The sequence below is a fragment of the Carlito syrichta genome, unplaced genomic scaffold, assembly GCF_000164805.1.
Source record: "Carlito syrichta isolate Samal-C Ts95f unplaced genomic scaffold, Tarsius_syrichta-2.0.1 Scaffold316198, whole genome shotgun sequence".
NCBI lineage: Eukaryota > Metazoa > Chordata > Mammalia > Primates > Tarsiidae > Carlito > Carlito syrichta.
Window position 1 is genome coordinate 1271071 of NW_007260294.1, and position 20432 is coordinate 1291502.

Here is a 20432-nt window from a genome sequence, read left to right on the forward strand (position 1 = left end):
AGGGTGGAGGTGAGCATGCCATGGCACTCCAGTCTGGGTGACGGAGTGAGACTCCAACTTAAAAAATAAATAAATAAATAAATTAAATAACTATAAATTATGTTAATGGGTACAAAATAAAAACAGATGTGAATTGTGACATTACTAGGATATAATGTGGTGAAATGAGTGGTAAAATCATTGAGTTTTTTGTTTGCAAGGGAAATTGCTATCAACTTACAATAAGATATTTTATGTATCCAGAAGAAAACCTATCGAAGTTACAAAAAAGGAAAAGAAAGAAAACAAAGTTTCTATTCAACATAGTATTGGAAATCCTAACCAGAGCAATTAGACAAGAAAAAGAAATAAAAGTCATCCATATCAGAAAGGAAGAAGTAAAATGTCTCTATTTGAAGATAATATAATCTTATATGTAAAACATACTAAAGACTTCACCCCAAAACTGAGTAATAAACACATTGAGTAAAGTTGCAGAATACAATACCAACATGCAAAAATCAATAGTGTTTCTCTGTATGAGCAACAAACTATCCAAAAAGAAAATCAAGAAAATATCCCTAACTACAAAAACATAAAAAGAGTTGAACAATTAGGAATAAATTTAAGTAAGGAGGTGAAGAATTTATACACAGAAAACCTTAAGCCAGGCGTGTTGGCTTACGCCTGTAATTCTAGCACTTTGGGAGGCAGAAGCGAAAGTATTGCCTGAGTGCAGGGGTTCGAGACCAGCCTGGGCAATTTGGCAAGACCTCATCTCTACAATAAAAATCAACAAATTAGCCAGACATGGTGGCATGTGCCTATGGTTCCAGCTACTTGGAAGGTCAGCAGATCAAGGCTGCAGCGGCTGTGAGCATGCCACTGCATTCCAGCCTGGGTGACAGAGTGAGATGCCTACTCAACAAAAAAAAAAGGAAAGAAAGAAAGAAAACTTTAAAACACAGATAAAAGAATTGAAGAAAACACAAATAAATAGAAAAATATCTCATGTTCATGAATTAATAATATTGTTAAGATGCCCATACAATCCAAAGCTATCTATGGATTCAATACAATCCCTATCAATATTCAATGTCATTCTTCACAGGAATAGGACAAAAAATACTAAAATTCATGTGGAACCATAAAAAACCTTGAATAGCCATGGCAATCTTGAGAAAAAAAGAACAAAGTTGAAGATATCATACTTTTAAATTTCAAATTATGCTACAAAGCTATATAAAACAAAACAGTATGAATCTGGCACAGAAACAGACACACAGACCAATGGGACAGAATGGAAATCCTCGAATTAACCCACACATCTACAGTCAACTAATTTTCCACAAGGATGCCAAGAAAACACAATGGAGAAAGGATAGTCTCTTTAATTCATGGTGTTGGAAAAACTGAATATCACAAGTAAAAGAATAAAATTGGAATTTTATTTTATGCCATACACAAAATATCAACTCAAAATGGATGAAAGACTAAAGTATAAGACCTGAAACTATAAAACTCCTAAAAGAAAAGATAGAGAACAAGCTCATTGACACTGGTCTTGACAATGATTTTTAGATATAACACCAAAGTACAGGCAACAAAAGGAAAAATAAACAAGCAGGATGACAGCAAGCTACACAGTCAATGAAACAATCAATACAATGAGAAGACAGCCTACAGAACAGGAGAAAATATTTGTAATCCATATTTCTGATAAAGGGGTTACTATCTAACATACACAAGGAACTGAAACAACTCAACAGCAAAAATAAAAATAACCCAATTAAAAAATGGACAAAGAATCTAATAGTCTTTTCTCCAAAGAAAACATATAGATGACCAATACATATTTGGAAAAGTGCCCAGCATCACTAATTATCAGATAAAAGCATATCAAAATTACAATGAAATATGATCACATCTGTTAGGATGATTATCATTGAAAAGAAAAAAATTAGAAAGTATTGGTGAGGAAGTTGAGGAAAAATTGTAGTACACTGCTGGTGAGAATGTGAATTGGTAGTGCTATTATGAAAAACAATATGGAGGTTTTTCACCAAATTAAAAATAGAACTATTACATGATTCAGCTGTATGTCATAAGGATGCATATTCAAAGGAAATGAAATCAGTATCTCAAAGAGATATTGGCATTCCCAAGTTTATTGCAGCAGTATTCACAATAGCCAAGGTATGAAATCAACCTAAGCATCCATCATATAAGATAAAGAAATGTTGAGATTATACATATGTGTGTGTATGTGTATGTATGTGTGTGTGTGTGTGTGTGTGTGTGTGTGTGTGTGTGTGTATGTGTGTGTGTGTAAATTACAGCCTTAAAAATAAGAAAATCCTGCCATTAGAGACAACATAGATGGACGTGGAGGAGATCTATACTAAGTGAAAAAAGTTGTAAAAAGATATTAAAATGCTACACAATCTCACTTAAAATGTGTAATCTTTAAAAAGTTAAACTTATAGAAGCATAGAGTAGAATGGTGGTTACTGGGGTTTCAGTTTTGAAGAATGCATAAGTTCCCAGGGTTTAATGTACACCATGGGAACTATCATTAATAATACTGCATCGTATACTTGAAATTTGCGAAAAGAGTAGATCTTACATGTTCTCACCAAACACATGCACAAAAAGACTGAAAAGGTAACTGTGAAGAGATAGAAAATTAATTGAACAGGAGTAACCAATTCACTATATGTACATATATCAAAACTCACTGTATATCTCAAATATATGCAATTCAATAAAAAATATTTTTAAAATTAACAGGCATTCAAATAAGTCAGAAAATATGACTATAATAAAGGTATAAGCCAATCAATTAAAACCAATACAAATTATAACTTAAACAAACAATAGAATAAAAAGTAAAGATATTAAAACAGTTATTAAAACTGTGTTTCATTAGTTCAAAATGGTAAGAAAAATATAGAATATATTAAAAAGACCCCAAATCATCTTTAGGAGATTAAAAATTGCAATGCATAACATTAAAATTTTACTGTACAGTTTTCATGGAAGATTAGAAATTATAAAATGAAAGAACAGTGAACATGAAAACACATGACTAGAAACTATGCAAAACAAAACACAGAAAGGAAAAAAATAAACAAGAAGAAAAGAGAAAGAAAAAAAATTTTGAAAAAATAATGGTCAATTTTCCCCCCAAAATTTGTTAAAAGCTATAAATACACAAATCCAAGAATCTTAACAAACTCCAAGCATAAGCAGGAAGAAGAGGGTTATACATAGAGATTTTGCACATTTTTAATAATGATAAGGGTATATGATACACAGTTTTAGGACAATACATTTGCCAATGAAGATGAAATGGGAATATTACTTGAAAGACACAAACTGCCAGAGGTCATTCAGGAAAACATAGAGGTCATCGCCATTATGATTAAAGTTGTTGAATTTGTAGTTTTGACCCTTTCCCACTATAAAATTCCAAACCCAAATGGTTTCACAGGTAAATTGCATTCCACCAAATTCTTAAGGAATCACTGAAAATTGAAATTATGTTGCCAAAAGCATGATCCATAAAAGAACAAACTTGTAAACTGAAATTCATCAAAAGTAGAATGGCTTACTTCCTTAAAGACACTGTTAAGAGAATAAAAAAAGACAAATCACAGGGTGGGAGAAAATATTTACAAAGTATATATCAGATAAAGGACTATATCCAGAATACATCAAGAACTTCCAAAACTCAATAATGAGAAAACAACCCAACTGGAAAGCGATTTATGAGGGTGAAGGATTTGAGCAGACATTCCATTAGAGCAGGTATTCAGATGTTCAACGACACCTAAGGAGATTCAGCATCTGGAGTCATTAGGAAAACGCAAATTGAAACCACAACACGATACCTCTACAATATTTTAATGATGGCTTAAAAATTAATAATTTTTTTTAAAAAGAGTCCAAACCAAGTGTTGTCAAGAATGTGGAGGAACTACACATTCCTCCACTGAGGCTCTTATAGTTGTACACTGCTGGTGGTAGTGTGTAATTTAATACCACCTTAAACACAGTTTGACCGTTTCTTAAAGAGATAAATGCACATCCACCATACAATTCACCATTCTACTTGAAGGTTTTTACCCAAAAGCAGTGAAAGTACAGAGCATAAGATTTGTACACAAATGTTCATGGCAGTATTATTTGTCACAGGCAAAATTTGTAAACAAGCCATGTATATAAAAAGTGACTGAATAAACAAGCTGTGGTATATCCATACAACAAAATGCCACTCAGGGTAGAGAGTTATTGATATGCACCCAACCTGAATAAATCTCAAAGTGATTATTCTGGGTGAAAGAAGTTAAAGAAATACCTTTCATATAATTTCTTTATGTGATATTCTAGGAAACACAATTTCTTTATGTGATATTCTAGGAAACACAAATGTAGAGTGTCAGAAACAGATGGATTGTGTGGGGGACAGGTAAGAATGGGAAGAAGCAGGAATGTGGATTCAAAGGAACAGAAGGAAACTTTGAGGGATAATGAACATGGTCACTATCCTTATTGTGGTAATGATTTCATGAATGTGTCAACATGTTAAAATGTATCAATTTGAACAGCTTAAATTGGTGCAGTTTATCTATGTCAATTATACTTCAGTAAAGCTATTACATCGAGTTGACAGGCAAGTTATGGACTATGGCCACAAGTCAAGAAGAGGAAATAAAACTGTATCTAGAAAGAATCTTGTTGCCTGAGGCATGTTTCATAAAATTACGTCTGTGCTCTGTACATGATTACTAACTGAATGGGAAATTTTCATTAAGGCAATGTTTGAAATTGTAATTTCCTTAAATGTCCTCTCTCAAACAGTCTCTGAACATGCCTTCGAACTCTCTAAGATAAGCACAGTGAATACAGAGTTCGGTGTCTTCTTGCCTCTTTCTCTGACTCCCCAGGTCTACTCTAAAATCTAAGGTGGTCGTCAAAGTGGAAGCATAGATCTGCCACCTCCTTAGAATAAGTCACATATTTTAATCTACATAGTCCACGGTGAGTCTCTGCTTGAAAACCAGATATAAATGGGAAAATTCCTGATCCACATTAGCAAGTGTAATTTAGCAACGCTGCAATCTGTCTAAAAAACTGTTAACTGCACAGGGCAGTCTCTGCCAGCTCCTTTCTTCTTCTTTTTCTTTTATTTAATACAATGACATTTTGAAGAACTGCCCTTTGAAGTTCCCTCCAACTGTAACTTACTGTATATTCATCGTTTCTCTGCTTGATTTAAATTATATTTCTTGGTTAGTTAAATAATACACACTGAAATATAACATACAATTAACTAACTATGCAGTCAAATAGCCAAGAACTTAATAATGCGGGAAAAAATAGTATGTCAGTCATCTAAAGTGTGAAGATATTTCCTTGGTTGAGCACTGTCATGAGTCAGCCAAAAACTTTTGCGTTACACAAAGAAACATAGGCAGGTGGCCTTTAGCCTAACACACAGACAGCCTTCCAGCTTCCTTTTATACCCACAGTGAGCACCAAAGTTGATAAAAACCCAGAGATATATGCCCGGGAATCTCAGGAATGCAAAAGAAGAAATAAACACTCACTTTGGGTTATAATGGTTTATACGTAGAAAGAAAAGATAACGGTTTCATAAAACTTGGTAACAAAATTTGCTACGTACTTATATCACCTATTAATGGGTAAATGTTTAGTTACCAGCTTATGGGGAAGGAGAAAAGCCCTGGTATGCAGCATTGGCCAATTCCTGTGGTGTAAATACTCCCACCACGACTGATTTTAAGCTGATTTAACCGAATATGAAGCAGGGACTACGAATGCACAGTCGGCTCTCCTGAGCTGGACGATGAGCACCACACCAGAAGCAGCTCATCTGTGACCATAACTAACTCCAATCCTATGACAGAAATAAGCAATGTTCCTAGGATATGCCTGTGTATCTTGTTCAACTCAAAGTCTTCAACTCTGGAGCTACCTTTTAACCCAGGACAATACATTTCCATCTGAAAATAATGATATGTAGGATGTAGGAATTGTTACTCAGCATCAAATATTTGAAATATCCTAAGCTTGAGGTATTCAAAAATTTGTCTTGTTCTTTAACAGGAATCTTTATCTAAACTTAATTCAAATTAAGTGCTTATGATGAACCCCCCAAAAAGGGAAAGGGAAAGGAAACATGCAAGACACAACATTTCATACTGATCTTAGGTGACTTGTTAGTAAAAAGGAATGGTTAAGATAAGATCAAACATGTCTCCCGTTGCAGAACTCATGTGCTCCGTTCGCCGTTAAGGACAGGTGTGGGGTTGTGTTTGTTTGTTTGTTTTTGGAGGGGTGGTGTTATTTTGCAATAATAGGAATTAATGAGGGGAGACTGAAAGCCATCTTTTCATGGTGTTTTCCACAAAGAGAGACTTTCTTCAAAGCTATATAAGGAAAACTAACAGGAGGAAATAACTTAAACTAGAAGTTCAACAAGAGGGGAGGAAACAAGGGTAACGATGACAGCCACAGCATTTCAACACAATGTAGCAAAGAAACAGCAAGGAGGAACAGAAGAGCAGACATATACCCAAGTTCTGAGTCTGACTGCAGCTGGAGCACTGAGGGGTCTGTGTCCCACTGCAGGGTCCTAATCGTGCAGCACAAAGGAAAAAGAACACAGAGAATTAACAAAAGGGAGGGCAACAAACCAAACCAAACCATGTCATTCATCAAGGCCAGAGCACGTGCAGTGCGTTCACAGAACCGCCCACCCCACCACCCCAGGGACCATAGGACATCGGGAGGAAGCCAGGCGCCACCCTTTGCTTTGGACCTCTGCTTGATATTGGAAGCCGTGACTGTTTTCATGGAAGAAAGACCAGAGCCAAATATTCAACATCCACAGACACCCTGTCCTTTCTGTGGTTCTGTTCCGAAGCCTCCTTGACTTGAGTATGTGAACCACTGCATGTATCTCTGACATCGCGTCCATATCTGGGAGCTCTGAGCATCTTCCACATGTGAAGAGAAATAAATGAGGACTGGAAGGGATCAGGGCAGAAGCATCTGGGGAAGTCGGGACAGGCAGGGTGGGACTGCAGGGCCTGGTGTGTAACGGGCTTCCTGGGTTCGGGTGTGGCCAACTCAGCTTCTTACCTGAATGCTCTGGAGGATGGCACTTGGAGTCCAGATTGAGTAGGGCCAAGGGTGGCCTGAGACTGCATTTCACACAAGCTCCAGAGGACACAAATGCTGCTAGTCTATGGACCACACTTTGAGAACTTGACTTCAATAAGGGGTTCTTAAATGTTAATGTTCATCAGAATGACCTGAAGGACTTCTCCAACTACAGAATACTGATCCCCAGCCCAGAAATTCAGATTCCATAGATCTGGAGTGGACTGGGAATCTGTATTTCTAACACGTGTTCAGATAATGTTGGCAAGGCCAATCATGGGACCACCCCTGGAGAAGGACTGAGCTACCCTGTGGCTTCCACGGTCAGCGGACTGAGAGCATCATTGATGCCCATATACATCGGCATCTAGATTTCTGAGCAGGCCTAGGCCACCTCAGATGCATGAAACCAGAACATCTGGTTGGGATCCAGGCATCCATAGTTCTGAAAGCTTTTCAGATGTTTCTAGTCGGCAGCCAGTGGGGAAGATTCCTACACTGAACTCATTCCCTGCTCAAGAACAACAGCCTTCCTGGTTCTAGACACTGATTCCTCCACCTTGTTTCAGATGGTGGGAGGAATGGACTCCATTAAAGAAATTCATATTTGATGCTCACATGCCTCTGGGGATCGAATTTAAGAGCATTTCTTCTGCTGAAGACAGAAGAGCAGCCTCCCGCTCTTACCGACTGTCAAAAGCGTTTCCTTGCAAGGGACGGCATCAGTTACTTTGCCCTCAATTTGCCTTGAGGTTTCTGATGGGGCAACCTTGATTCTGCACTTCTCCCAGGCAGGTGAGGGACACAGCAGCTCCTGGGTGGCCCAGCTTTTCCAACACCCACTAAACAGATCACTGAACTCACTGTAAACTTAAGAGGAGGGAAGAGAACCACCCACTTCAGAATCTGCAGGTGAGCACTCAGAGCTGCATTTATTCACCCAGAACACTCAGTGCTTTGGGAGGCCAAGGCAAAAGGATTGCCTGAACCCACGGGCTCGAGACCACCCTGGGCAACATGGTAAGACCTTATTTCTACATTAAATCAAAAAATTAGCCAGGCATGGTATTGTGGTTCCAGCTACTTGGAAGGCTAAGGCAGAAGCATGGCCTGAGCCCTGCAGGTTGAGGCTGTGGTGACCGTGAGCATGCCCCTGCATTTCAGCCTGAGCAAAAGAGTGAGATTCATACACACGCACAAAAAAAGGTGGGGCTGTGCAGTAACTTGCCCCACAGCAGCTCTGCTCCATCATGCACATGACATACAGTGAAAGAAGTTCTAGTTATTGTCAGTAACAAGCCTGAGGGGGAGAAGGAACGTAAAGCACACCATTGACTGTATCAGCTTTACTTCTTTTCATTTTTTCTATTATTATCTGCAGAATAGTCAGATTTGCTCAGAATGCGTTCTGGTTTTTTGTGTGGGAAGGATCTTAAAACCAATGGGTTAAATGGGCAGAGTCTGTCTGTGTGTCCAGGGACAGCCCAGAATGCCATTTGCTGAACTCCTTCTGCACAAATTTGTAGGAAGGCTTCCCACGAGGCCAGCACCTTAGGGAGAGGGAGGGCCACATTGGGTCTCGGGGTGGGAGGGCGGTGTCCTGGGGGTGGCTTCTCTGTGTCATCAGGCAAATTTCCTTCTGTCCCCAGTCAAATGAGGGCACAGTCCTCAGGACCCTTTAAGGTTCTTTCCCTCCTGATATTTTAAAGTAAATTGACCTTTCGCTTTCACTTCTCCAGTTGGAACAATCTATTACCCATTGACAGAGATCTCACTTTCCAAGCATTTTATCAAGTAATTGCATCACTGGAAATAAAATGATGGCTTCGTCACAGTTCCCTGGGCAGTTTGAAATCTTGAAATCACGTAGTTTATTTAAAAAATTAAAGAAGTCATGAAATCCTTTTCATATAGAAATTACCCTGTTTACTATAATAATTAGTCCAATTTTTTAGCCATTTCTGGTATGGCCCAATCAATGCATGCAGGGGAGAGTTTTGTTTTTTTCTTTTGAGTCAGGGTCTTGCTCTACCACCCAGGCTGGTGTGCAGTTGCCCGATCACAGCTCACTGTATCCTCAAACTCCTGGGCTCAGGAGATCCTTCTGCCTCAGCCTCCGAAGTACCTAGGACTATAGATGTGCACCACCATGCCCAGCTTAGTTTTTGACTTTTTTGGTAGAGACAGGATCTTGCTATGTTGGCCAGGCTTGTCTCAATCTCCTGGGCTCAAGAGATCATCTCACCTCGACCTCCCAAAGTTCTGGGATTACTGGCATAAGCCACTGTGCCCGGCCAAGGAGAGAATATTTTTACAAGAATGTTTATTTACTTATTTAAAAAACATCTAGTAAGGGACTGATATATACAATCCTGTGATAGAGGATTAAAAGGAACCTACAGTTCCTTGGGGAGACAAAACATATACATCATTCAGTAGCATGAGGTGGCAGGTAAAATATGCCATGTGAGCAGCACCATGGGTGGTAGAGGGACATAGAAGCTGCAGTTCAGAATTTCACATTTTGGTAAAGGAAATGAAACATGAATATTTATGCCTGACGATACACTGACAACAAATACAAGGAAGAAAGGCATTCTCATCCCTTGCTCAGGGCCTGGCACAGCCTAAGGTTTCAGAAAATATGAGCTGAAAACATGAATGAATGCTATTAGAACGATGGATTGAGAATAGTGATGGTCACAGAGCAGTTGATCTGCCTGCCAGCAGGCACTGGACTATACTTTTCTCCATCCTTTGGAAGTCAGAGCCAGGAGACACACATCCTCTGGAGAGATTTCATCTGACCTGGCCTTGTGGGACAGGGTAGGGCTTGGACACATGCTCATTGTCATCAGGGCCTACTCTGTTGAACTCTGAGTTAGTCCACTGGGTCTTTAAGACTGCTGTATTTTAGGTGCAACTTACCAATATATCATGAGAACCATAATAGCCAGGCAGACAGGTCACTCAAGCCTGACCACATCTTCTCTCCTGGATTCCCAGTTTCCCGGGAAGCGAAATGTACAGAATTGGCACTAGAATAGGCACAACTGAATGTGTCATAGAACTGCTTCCCTCACCCTCCCCATACCTCATCTCTTCCCCAAACCAGACACCCCCTTCAGTGTGGCCGAATTTCCCTCTTTCTAATTTCCAAGATGACCAATACAACCCTTGCTGATTGATACAATCTTTCTTTAACAATGTCAATTAGACTTTTGTCCAGTACTCCTGGCTAGGAAATCATCCAAGTTTTGTTCAATGATTTTTATGAATTGCTTTTGTCCACTCTGATCAGTTTTTCTGACTGTTTAGGTTATCTCTGGGGTTCTAAGTCAGTCTCTCTGATCTCATTTTCATATGGGACCTGCTGTTTGCTGTTCGCACAGAGACCAAATAACCCACTAATTCCTCACCTACTCTAGACTAAGGGGCATTGTTATAGTTCTGTGGTCCCACGGTTGAGTTGGCAGTTCTGGACATGCCAATTAGGGTCACATTTCCCAACTGTTTCAAAATACAAGTTCCAGAAGTTCCCACAACATGGAAAATAATCACTTTCTTCCTTTACCTTGAACAGACCAGACAATGTAGCCTCTTGTCATCTCATCCAAAGAGGCCTACCATGCAACACTTTATAATTTGTGGGTCAATCTTTCAATATTTCTTTTTAGAAAGGGATAGGAAAAACATCAAAAATCTTCAAAGTAGCAGTGACCCACTAAGAGACTAACAGAACGTCACATGTTAAGCTTTTGTACCAATTCTTAAATTTTGTACCATGTAAATTCTTATAAAATTATCCCTTCATGGCCTAATTTTGCTCCATTTCAGTTTATTAGGTCAGAAGAAGTGAAATTTTTAAAAAGTCCTTGGCCATTCGCTGAAGGTATACCTTAGGAATGAAAGATGTGATGTTTGTGTTGTGTATACCCTGCCCTCTGATAAGTGGACCACTTCTTTGGTTAAACTCTTATCAACAGCAAGTGGGTGGTTTCCGTTCTTCATCCGTCTTTGCTAGCCCTCAGAGTAGAAAGTCTTAGAATTTTTTCCTAAAGAGTGTTTTCGCTCTTACCTTTTTTGGGTTTTGGATATAAGAAAGAGATGTGAAAACTCTGTCATTTGTAGTGCCGACACTCAACATAGCTGAGGTCCTCACATACATGGCTGGCAGCATTTAAATTAGTATAGTTCTTTGGAAAGTCTATGCCAATATGTGGCAGGAACCATACAAAAAGGAATTACTCCTGAACTTTGCTCTCAGTCACCCAGCCTAGAAAATTAAAACAGCATAAACAATAATAACAAAGATGATGATGACGATGATGACGATGATGATGATGGGGATGGTGAGGGGGATGGGGATGGTGATGACAACAACTACCTCCAAATCATAAAACCCCATGATCAATTCTTGTTCCTTATCCTTGCTCTCTCTGATTCTGGCCACTATTGGCTCCCATATGGCATGTTCTTTCTTTTAGTTATTCTGACCCTGAAAACCTTGCTTCCTTTCCTCTGTCTCTTACTGTATTCTTAGCAGGGCCCTTACTCTTTCAGTCCCCATAGAGACAGACATTCTCCAACCAGCATTCCATGCTGTCCCCTGACTTCTGTACTCTAACCTCAGGCAAGCTCATAGATGCCTCTGTATTAACATCTGCAAAAAATAGCCCAAAGTAGCACTTAGCTCCAAGTTCTGCTTTTTTCTGTGCCTGTTGGACAGTGTATGTGCACACCAAAGCCATTGTACCCTTCTCATCTCATCTGTCTTTCCTTTCCTCCTCCATTCCCAGAACCCTAGTTTAGACTTTCAGTCCTTCTTATCAGACTTATGGCTCTCAAGCTGCTTCTCAGACACCAAAAGCATTATTTAAAAGGTACAGTAGCCCAGACCTCATCTGAGACCTGTGGCCTAAGTATCTGTGGTTTCAACAAGCTCCCAGGTGAATTCAGTGAACAGCTGCTAGGTGTGGGACCTAGGAACCTCAACTATCTCAGTCTCCAAGACACTGATCTCCTTTGCTTCGGACTCCTCAGTATACATTTTACAGCCTGTCTTCTGGCAGCCTTCCTTCAATCTCTACTTGTTCGACACGTGCTTTCTTCAAGGCTCAGCTCAAAGATCTTCCTCCCCCAGTATATTTGTCCTCAATAACCTCATGCAGAAGCAATGTGTCTCTACAGGACAAGAACAGAAAAAGACCCAGACTCTTACTTCACAGCACAAAGAACTGCCTTGCTTTTACCTGTGTCCTCATCCCTATGCCCTTCCTATACTGTTCCACCCAGTGTTTTGCAAGCTGTATATATATAAAAACACACAAGCCTGCAAATGTGAGTGCACACACACACACAAACCAATAAACATTTACCAAGTGCCTAATATGTGTTACGTATGCAGAAAAGTTGATTCCAAAAGAAATAGTTTTAACTTTATTAAAAAATAAAACAATACATCAGGGTATGTCCACCTAACTCCCTTAACAGTCACCAACGCACTTACAAGAAACTGAGCCTTCTGTATCATGACATCACCACGTGGTCATGGAAGCATTTTCAGACTCACTTCACATGGAAGAAGAAAAGCCTGTCTTAAATGAAAATGCCAATCATGTTGCTGGCTTGTGCTGAGAATCAAAAGAGTTCTAACCATCTTCTCTACCAAATGGACTTAGTGACTTTAATTAGTCTCCAATGCAAATATGGTGAAACTCAAGTTTTCATGCTCTTCCTTTGAGATGGAAAGGTAGCTCACAGGCAGAGGGCACAGCTCTCCCAGTTCCACAGTTCTTCTGAACTCTTGCTCCATGTATCTTTTCTATCAAACAAATCCTAGTTACTAATCAGCCAATGGGAAAGTCTGGGACTATGTAAGCTTAGTGCCAAACAGAAGACAGCCAGTCAATGCCATTACTAAGTATCTAATCTTCTAAAAGCCATTTGCAAAAGTAATATGCTGAATAATAAGGACATTTTACAATCCGTCCGATCACTCATCTGTCACATTCAACAGAACGCTGTCAACTAAGTAAGGATGGTATTTAAATAATGAGTTAGCGTTTTACTCTCTTGCCTCAGTGATTTCCTTACTTAGGACACATGATGAGGAGAAAGATCTCCTGATGTCAGAAATAAACGTGGAGCAGTACAATACACACTTACACCAGGCTCTTTTGAAAAAACCTTGCACTTTAATGTGTGAGGACCTCCCTCTTAACTAACACCAAGCCCTGACGTGGAGCTCCGACACAAGCCACGCTGAGATACACGGGAAGTCCATGAGTGGGATTCAAATGGAAACATAGGACTTCCTGTTAGAGAGGAAGGGCATGCTTCCCCCAAATCTTACACAGAAGACCTGCTGTCATGCAAGCAGCTTCTCTGGAAGAAGGTACAGCACCCTCTCGCCAAAATAGATGCTCACTCTGTTACTACAACCGTATGGGTGCACACAGTATGCTGTGCCCGAAGACTCGGTGGTGAGATACCAAAAATGTTGAGCTAGTCGGTGATTGTTCAGCATAAGGAAAAAACCCTACAGTGCAAATCTAATTTTAATTTCCAAAGAGACTGACTTTTAACTAGCCTTAACTCAACGACTTCAGTCTCCCTAAAGTCCAATTGGTTGGTAGCATCCTGGCAACTTCTCTTTATTTGACACTTTAAATATTTTTTTTCTTTGTATAAGCAAAATTTTAATAGTCTCATTCAATTTCCCCCATAGTCTTGATTACTTTATTGTACTTTTCACCTTTGCCACTATCTTCTCTATGCCTTCCCATTAGCTTCTGATTCATCAGAGCTTCTTGGAAGATGATGTTTTCACCAAAAGGGGTCAAGCTTTTGGGGTTTCTGTGGTTGCAGAATCTGACTGGGGATAAAGTTGAAAGGCCTGAGGATTCCTGTTGAGCAGTAGGCGCCTGTGGCCCCTGGGATACCTTTCTGACTCACTCAGAAAAGAAGGTGATAGCTACAGGACAAGGTACCCACAAATGCATTACCCCAGCCCAACCTAATTTCCTTATGAGAAAATTTACTAGGCAGTAGGCTAGGGAAAGGCTGAGAATATCTAATATCTGCATCTTACCAGTTTTCTGTTAATAAGAAAGTAAATACCAACTACTTGGAGGCCTAATATTCAAACTGAACAGAAAGAATTGCAGAAATCTGCCCTTTTGTTCCCAGATTCTAATTTGGAGGAGCTGAGACCTGAGCATCTCTGGTCCTTTCCCCTGAGACCTCTGTTCCTCCTTCAAGTGTTTCAGAAGACGTGTCCCACCTGCTGCATTTGACGTCCCCTGGGAAGGGCCACACCATCCTAGAGAAAACTCATGGGTAGAAGGACTTTTAGTTCATAGATGATGCTGACTGAGGGGACATGTGTGGGTATTAAATCCTATGGAATTATATGGGGGCTGGCCAGTGGGGAAATCTGAAGAAAGTATTATCTACCTTATAAGATGAACTATATTGAAATTAACAAATAGGGATACTTGCTTAGAAAAGCAGGTTCAACTGTTTTCAGAGCAAGATGTCATTTATCATCACATATAGTGACATACATATTATATGAAAGTATAAGCACTATGGTATTAAGAGTCCTAATCTCTGGTGGTGGGAACATGATGTTTTTATTTTCTTATTTTTGTTCATCTATATTTGCTAATTGTATAAAGTGAAGAGGTATTGTTTCTGCAATAATAAGAGACTTAAAACTGAGAGAGGGCTTGAATATTTTGCTTGAAAAATAGAACTTTAAGCCGGGCTCGGTGGCTCAGCCTGTAATCCCGCGCCTTTGGGAGGCTGAGGTGAATGGATTGCCTGAGCCCGCGGGTTCGAGACCCACCCGGGCAGGCGAGACCTCATCTCTACAATAAATCAAAAAAATTAGCTAGGTGTGGTAGCGCGCGCCTGTAGTTCCTGCTACTTGGAAGGCTGAGGCGGAAGGATAGCCAGAGCCCAGCAGGTCGAGGCTGTGGTGGCCGGGAGCGGCCACTGCACTCCAGTCTGGGTGACAATGAGACTCCAACTCGAAAAAAAAAAAAGAAAAATAGAACTTTAAAGATGGTGTGAAGACCACAGATAGTCAAAAAGGAAGATAGGAATTAATTCTGTTCTCACCCCACAAGCTACTTCTCACCAAAGACGAACATCAGAAATCTCCCCTTCTGAGGATTACATTAAGGATTTTATGGAACAGGCAATATTCCCATAATAGGAGACTGCATCGTATGTTATCATATTGGGAGAGGTTTTATCTTTGAAATCATTTTGAAAGTTTTCTTCTATTTGGAACAGGTCTTAGAAGAGTGTAGCCTATGCCATGGGGTTTAGTGGACTTCATAAGGTTAATACACCTTCTGAGGTTTCTGCAGGCCAGGACAGCATCTCCCTCAGTTCCGTCATTGAGAACCCTAGGGAATCATAAACATGAAGAGAGCCCTACTGCAAAGTCTCTTGGGAGCCACCCAAGTGAATGAGAAGAATAAATGTTGATTGGATGGTTGGCACTTGGATAGATTCATTTTCAGGTAGTGAGTAAGGGTTGGGCAACCTAGAAATGGTGTGTAGGACCAGAGACTACAATCTATCTTCGGGTTTGTCATGTTTTAACATTTTTACATAATTACTTGAGTAAAGATTCAGACATACTTATCAAATTTGAAAGTGGCACCAATGTGTTCTATAAGAGGATCTAAAATTATCTCTTCCCATTGGAAAATAGCTAAATCAAAGTATGAAAAAACACAATAATAACAGCTAACATGCCTGTAGTCCCAGCTACTCAGGAAGCTGAGGAAGAAGAATTGCTTGAGCCCAGCATGTCAAGGCTGCAGTGAGCTGTGATCACACTACTGCACTCCAACCTGGGCAACAGAGTAAGACTTTGACTCAATACTAATCATCATCACCATCATCATCATCATAGTCAAAACTCACATATACTTAATATGTGGCAAACTCCTTTCCAAGTATCTTACAGTGTCACTTTATTTAATTATCACAACCTAACCTTATGGGGCAGGTGTGTATCACTTTTGATTAGTGTTAAAGATCATGCAGGGTAGAAATATAGATTGTGAAACTTAAGTCAACCTGCCTAGGTTAAAATCTAGCAATGTAGCAATGCTGTATGTGAACTTGAGAACATTACTTGTTCCCTCTGCAACAAGCAGGATTATAGTTCATTCAACAAACTTCCCTTTTTAGTAAAAGGTGAAAGATTTATACAATCTGAAGAGAAACCAGAGTATCAAGCTTCCCTTTTTAAGAGACAGGGTCTTGCTATGCTGCCTAGCCTGGTCTTAAAACTCCTGAGCTCAAGGGAGTCTCCTGCCTCAGCCTCCAAGCAGCTAAGATTACAGGCATGAAACCTATCTCAGCAAATGTATCAAATACCTACTACATGGACATTCCCTCAGATATCACTTATCCCTACCTTCAAGGAACTTATCATTTCGTGAAGACGAGAGACTAGACTTGTGTCCAACTCAACAAAAGTCATTCTTTAAGAACAACAAAGTGCTAATGCTTCACGCCTATGCATAAAAAATGTATGCTATTGATTTCAGATTAATATTATTTAATCATATTAAGAAAATACATCTGTATTCCTAGCTTACTGAGTTTTAAAATATAGGAGTGTTTGCATTTCTCAAGTTTAAGTACATATTGCAATGATTACTCTTCCCTCTTTGACATTTTTCTATGCTGAAGAATGTTAACAAGCCTTCTTATGGTAAAGTATCCTTGCATTCAATACTAGTTAGCCATAGTGTAGTATCTACTTAGTATTGTGCTGGATTCCAGTTGCATAAACAGTATATGAAAGTTTTTTTTCATCTGTGTTTACAAGTAAAACTAGATTTTCAAATGTTTTATTAATAAAAAATTCTTTTAATCCAGGAGCTTCTTGTTGCCCAGTATAGTTAACTAAGCAATGATTAGTTAATTCTACAACAACTGATCAAGAAAAAGAAAGAAAAAATACTCTAACCCGGGTATGGTAGCACAAGCTTATTGTTCCAGCTACTTGGAAGGCTGAGGCGGAAGGATCACCTGAGCCCAGCAGGCTGAGGCTGCAGTGGTCATGAGTATGCCACTGCACTGCAGCCTTGGTGAGAGTGTGACTCTAACTCAAAAAAAAAAACAACCTCATAGATACAAATTGTAAATGAGAAGTGGGCCATAACAACAGAAGCAGACATTGAGAAGCAAATTGTGACACTTAAAGTTAAAATTTTTAAATTAGATCATGTTAGCATAATTCAAAAATTAATATTTCTACCAATTTTTTAAAATTTACCCAGCTGCTCTTAAAATCAATAAAAGGGATTTTTTTGTGTGCCTTTTTTACAGCACTATTTAAACTTTTTCCCAGTAGCAGAGTACATTGTGAATGCCAATTTTTAGATTAACCAGTATAGGGATTGTAAAAAATGCTTGCTAATTTTGACTTTCTAAAGAAAATTTTAGCTTTGGTTTAAAATTTTGGCAAATAAATGACAGAATTTATGTGCACTTCTAGCTATGACCAGACGTGTTAAATTGATTTCTAAGTTATCGTTTGAAAGATTTTCCATTTTTTTAAGAGTCCAAGTCCTACACAAAAGGGCAAATTCATGACTACGGAGTTATACTCTTAAGAATTACCAAACTCTTTTCCCAGGTTCCTGTTTTATGAAGTGTTAAAGTTAATAGAAATTGTTTTCAAAGATGTTTCTTCAACACAAAAAGATATTCCAAGTAGAATTTTAAAAACTGAAATATAACATCTTTCTGCAACTTAACTCTCATATTTATTTCATTAAAGAAAAAACATACATTTGTGTGGAATTTTCCTAAGTTCAAAACAAGGGCAAGATTTACTAAGCTATTCCTAATGTGTTCTCCTCAAGCAAACATTTTGTTCAGTTTTTCTGAAAACTATCATTTTCCAGTGCCAATTTTCCTGCATTTCTATGAAACCTGCACTTAGCACGGGATTTACTCATCGACCCCTTGTCACCCAGTCCTGCCAGAACTTTCCCATAGAGAACTGGACACCGTACTGTGTGGGGTGTGAGTGGATGGCACTTCTCACAAAGTGAGTCACCAAGTTTAAAAAAAAATCACTTAAAAGAGGCCAGAAATGAAGAGCGAAGTTCTCTGAGAAGAAATAATTGCTGTTGTCCCCAGAGTCCTAACAGAGCAGGTCAGCTTTCTCCAGAAAGTTTCCAAAGGGCTCATCAGTGGTGAAGTCAGTAATAGAATGTCATGCTGCCAGCCATAGCCCTTGAAGCTAAATGGCAGTGACACACGCCATCACTTTACAGAAACAGTCACATAGGTTAACTTAATGACAGGCCAGGGGACCCCTCAGAAATGTGAGTATATGGTGCCAGCTCTTGAGTAATGGTAGATCTTCTACAACTGTGTCATTATTTTTTTCCCCCTCAAAGACCTTTTGAAGTGTTCAAAGCCAAAGATGAGAAAAAGGCACGTGTTGCCCCAAATCACATAGGCTATTTGCTCAAAAAAACCACCTTGGTGCCTGCAGAAACCTCTAGTTTCATTTTTTTTAATTGAAAACAGTAGTCACTGATTTCAAAAGCCTCCGTCAGAACAAAATACAGGAGGTCCCCAACATACCAATGAGTTCAGTTCCAAGAGCACATTTGTAAGTCCAATTTGTTTTAAGTTTAACAAAGTTAGCTAGGTACCCAATTAACACAATCAGCTCTACAGTACTGCATGTGTTTAACAGGCTATATGACTCCTGGTGGAGAGAAATAATACATTAAAAACACAGGTGTGCATCGTTAAAGTTCGTAACTTGAAGGTTCGTGTGTAGGGGACTTACTATACTCAGGGGTGAAGCACATCAACAGGCAGCAATGGACCAGGTCATTCCAGTCTTCATACTGGTTTCAAAAAGCAATAAAATGTCTACATCTCAGGTCAGTGCTAGACTATCCTCACATCCATATTTCCATCTACCAGATTACCTAAGCCTGTGTGGAAACAGTGTGCTTTCAGAAGATGCTTATGATTATGCCTCTGGTGAAAAGAGAAAAATGCACAACGATCTGCCTTCCCCCAACATGCTAATGGCAGCAAGATGAGTGCACAGGTAGATGGGGGTCAGCAGGTAGGTGGACAGGCCACAGAGTGACTTGCTTCAACAGCAGTGCTACGGGTAGTGCTGTTTCTTCTATTTGATGCTTGATTAAGGTACTTTATGATTTCTTTTTAAATTAAAAGTCAAAGTCAAAGGTGATAAATTACCAGCCTGCAGGCCAAATGTGGCTTACAAATGCTTGGAACAGAAGTTATTAACATTGCCTAAATATTTGAATTTCAAGCTTCTCATGAAAAATGGGAGATGTGGAAAACTTGGGCCCATGTGCACAACAAGCCAGGCCAGCCTAAGCTGTGAGGAGGCCGCCTGCCTTTGTGAATGGTCACTGGCACTCCAGCTGCCACTTCATTTATGTCACTCGCCTGTGGGTGCCAGCATGGGGGACTCCTGGGGAAGACAGCTGGGTGAGGAGAGTCACTGATACTCTGTCTACCTAATGAGCCTCCTTCTTTTCACATCTTTACCATTGGGATATCTCTTCAGGGGTCAAATTAGAGAATGTCATATCCACTTTCAGAAGTCACATGAGCTGTGAGTCTACACAGTGAAATATGAATTTGGCAATTAACTCACTAAACAGAAGCAGTCAACCCTGACACTATAATGAACAGTCACTCATAATAATATATTTATTTATTATTTATTATAATATATTTTATATTAAAAATTAATTATCAATATACATAATTATTAATAGTATTAATAATAAAGTATTATTATGATTATCACAAAACACTTTGAGGTCTGAGTTTTCAAAGCAGTCAACTTTACTAAGCAGATAAACCAGATGCCTGAAAAATGAAACTTAGGGTTAGAACGTCTTGGTGTTCTATTCACAAAGATTCTCATGGAAACCAAAACCAACCTAGAATGATGAGAACTGGATAGAGACTAATTTTTCTTTGGTCTTTCCCTACTTTTTCTATGCCTAAACTCATGGATATGTTTGTGTGTGTTAAGCAAGACACATGGTGCAACCTTAGCCCACTGAGGGAAGAGTGGAATATAGGTTTACCATTTCTAGCATTCAAGATCATTGCTATGCCACTAAAAATAGCAAGCACCATCAGTATAAACATAAATGACTGGGTGCACATGCAGATTTGTGTACACCTAGTGGTGTTCTAATGGTGCT

General features: G+C 39.3%; 1 protein-coding gene across 6 annotated transcripts in view; it reads right to left on the reverse strand.

Moving 5' to 3' along the window:
* The window catches only part of DYNC1I1 (dynein cytoplasmic 1 intermediate chain 1), a 293645-nt gene that overhangs the window by 261858 nt on the left and 11355 nt on the right, over positions 1 to 20432 (reverse strand). For 3 of the 6 annotated variants that reach the window (XM_008073845.2, XM_021706891.1, XM_021706889.1), the window contains one exon: positions 6581 to 6640. The exons of the other annotated variants lie outside the window; for them this stretch is intronic. In XM_008073845.2, the coding sequence (XP_008072036.2) occupies positions 6581 to 6640 (60 nt within the window). The remainder of the gene's footprint in view (positions 1 to 6580; positions 6641 to 20432) is intronic. 6 annotated transcript variants of the gene reach the window in all.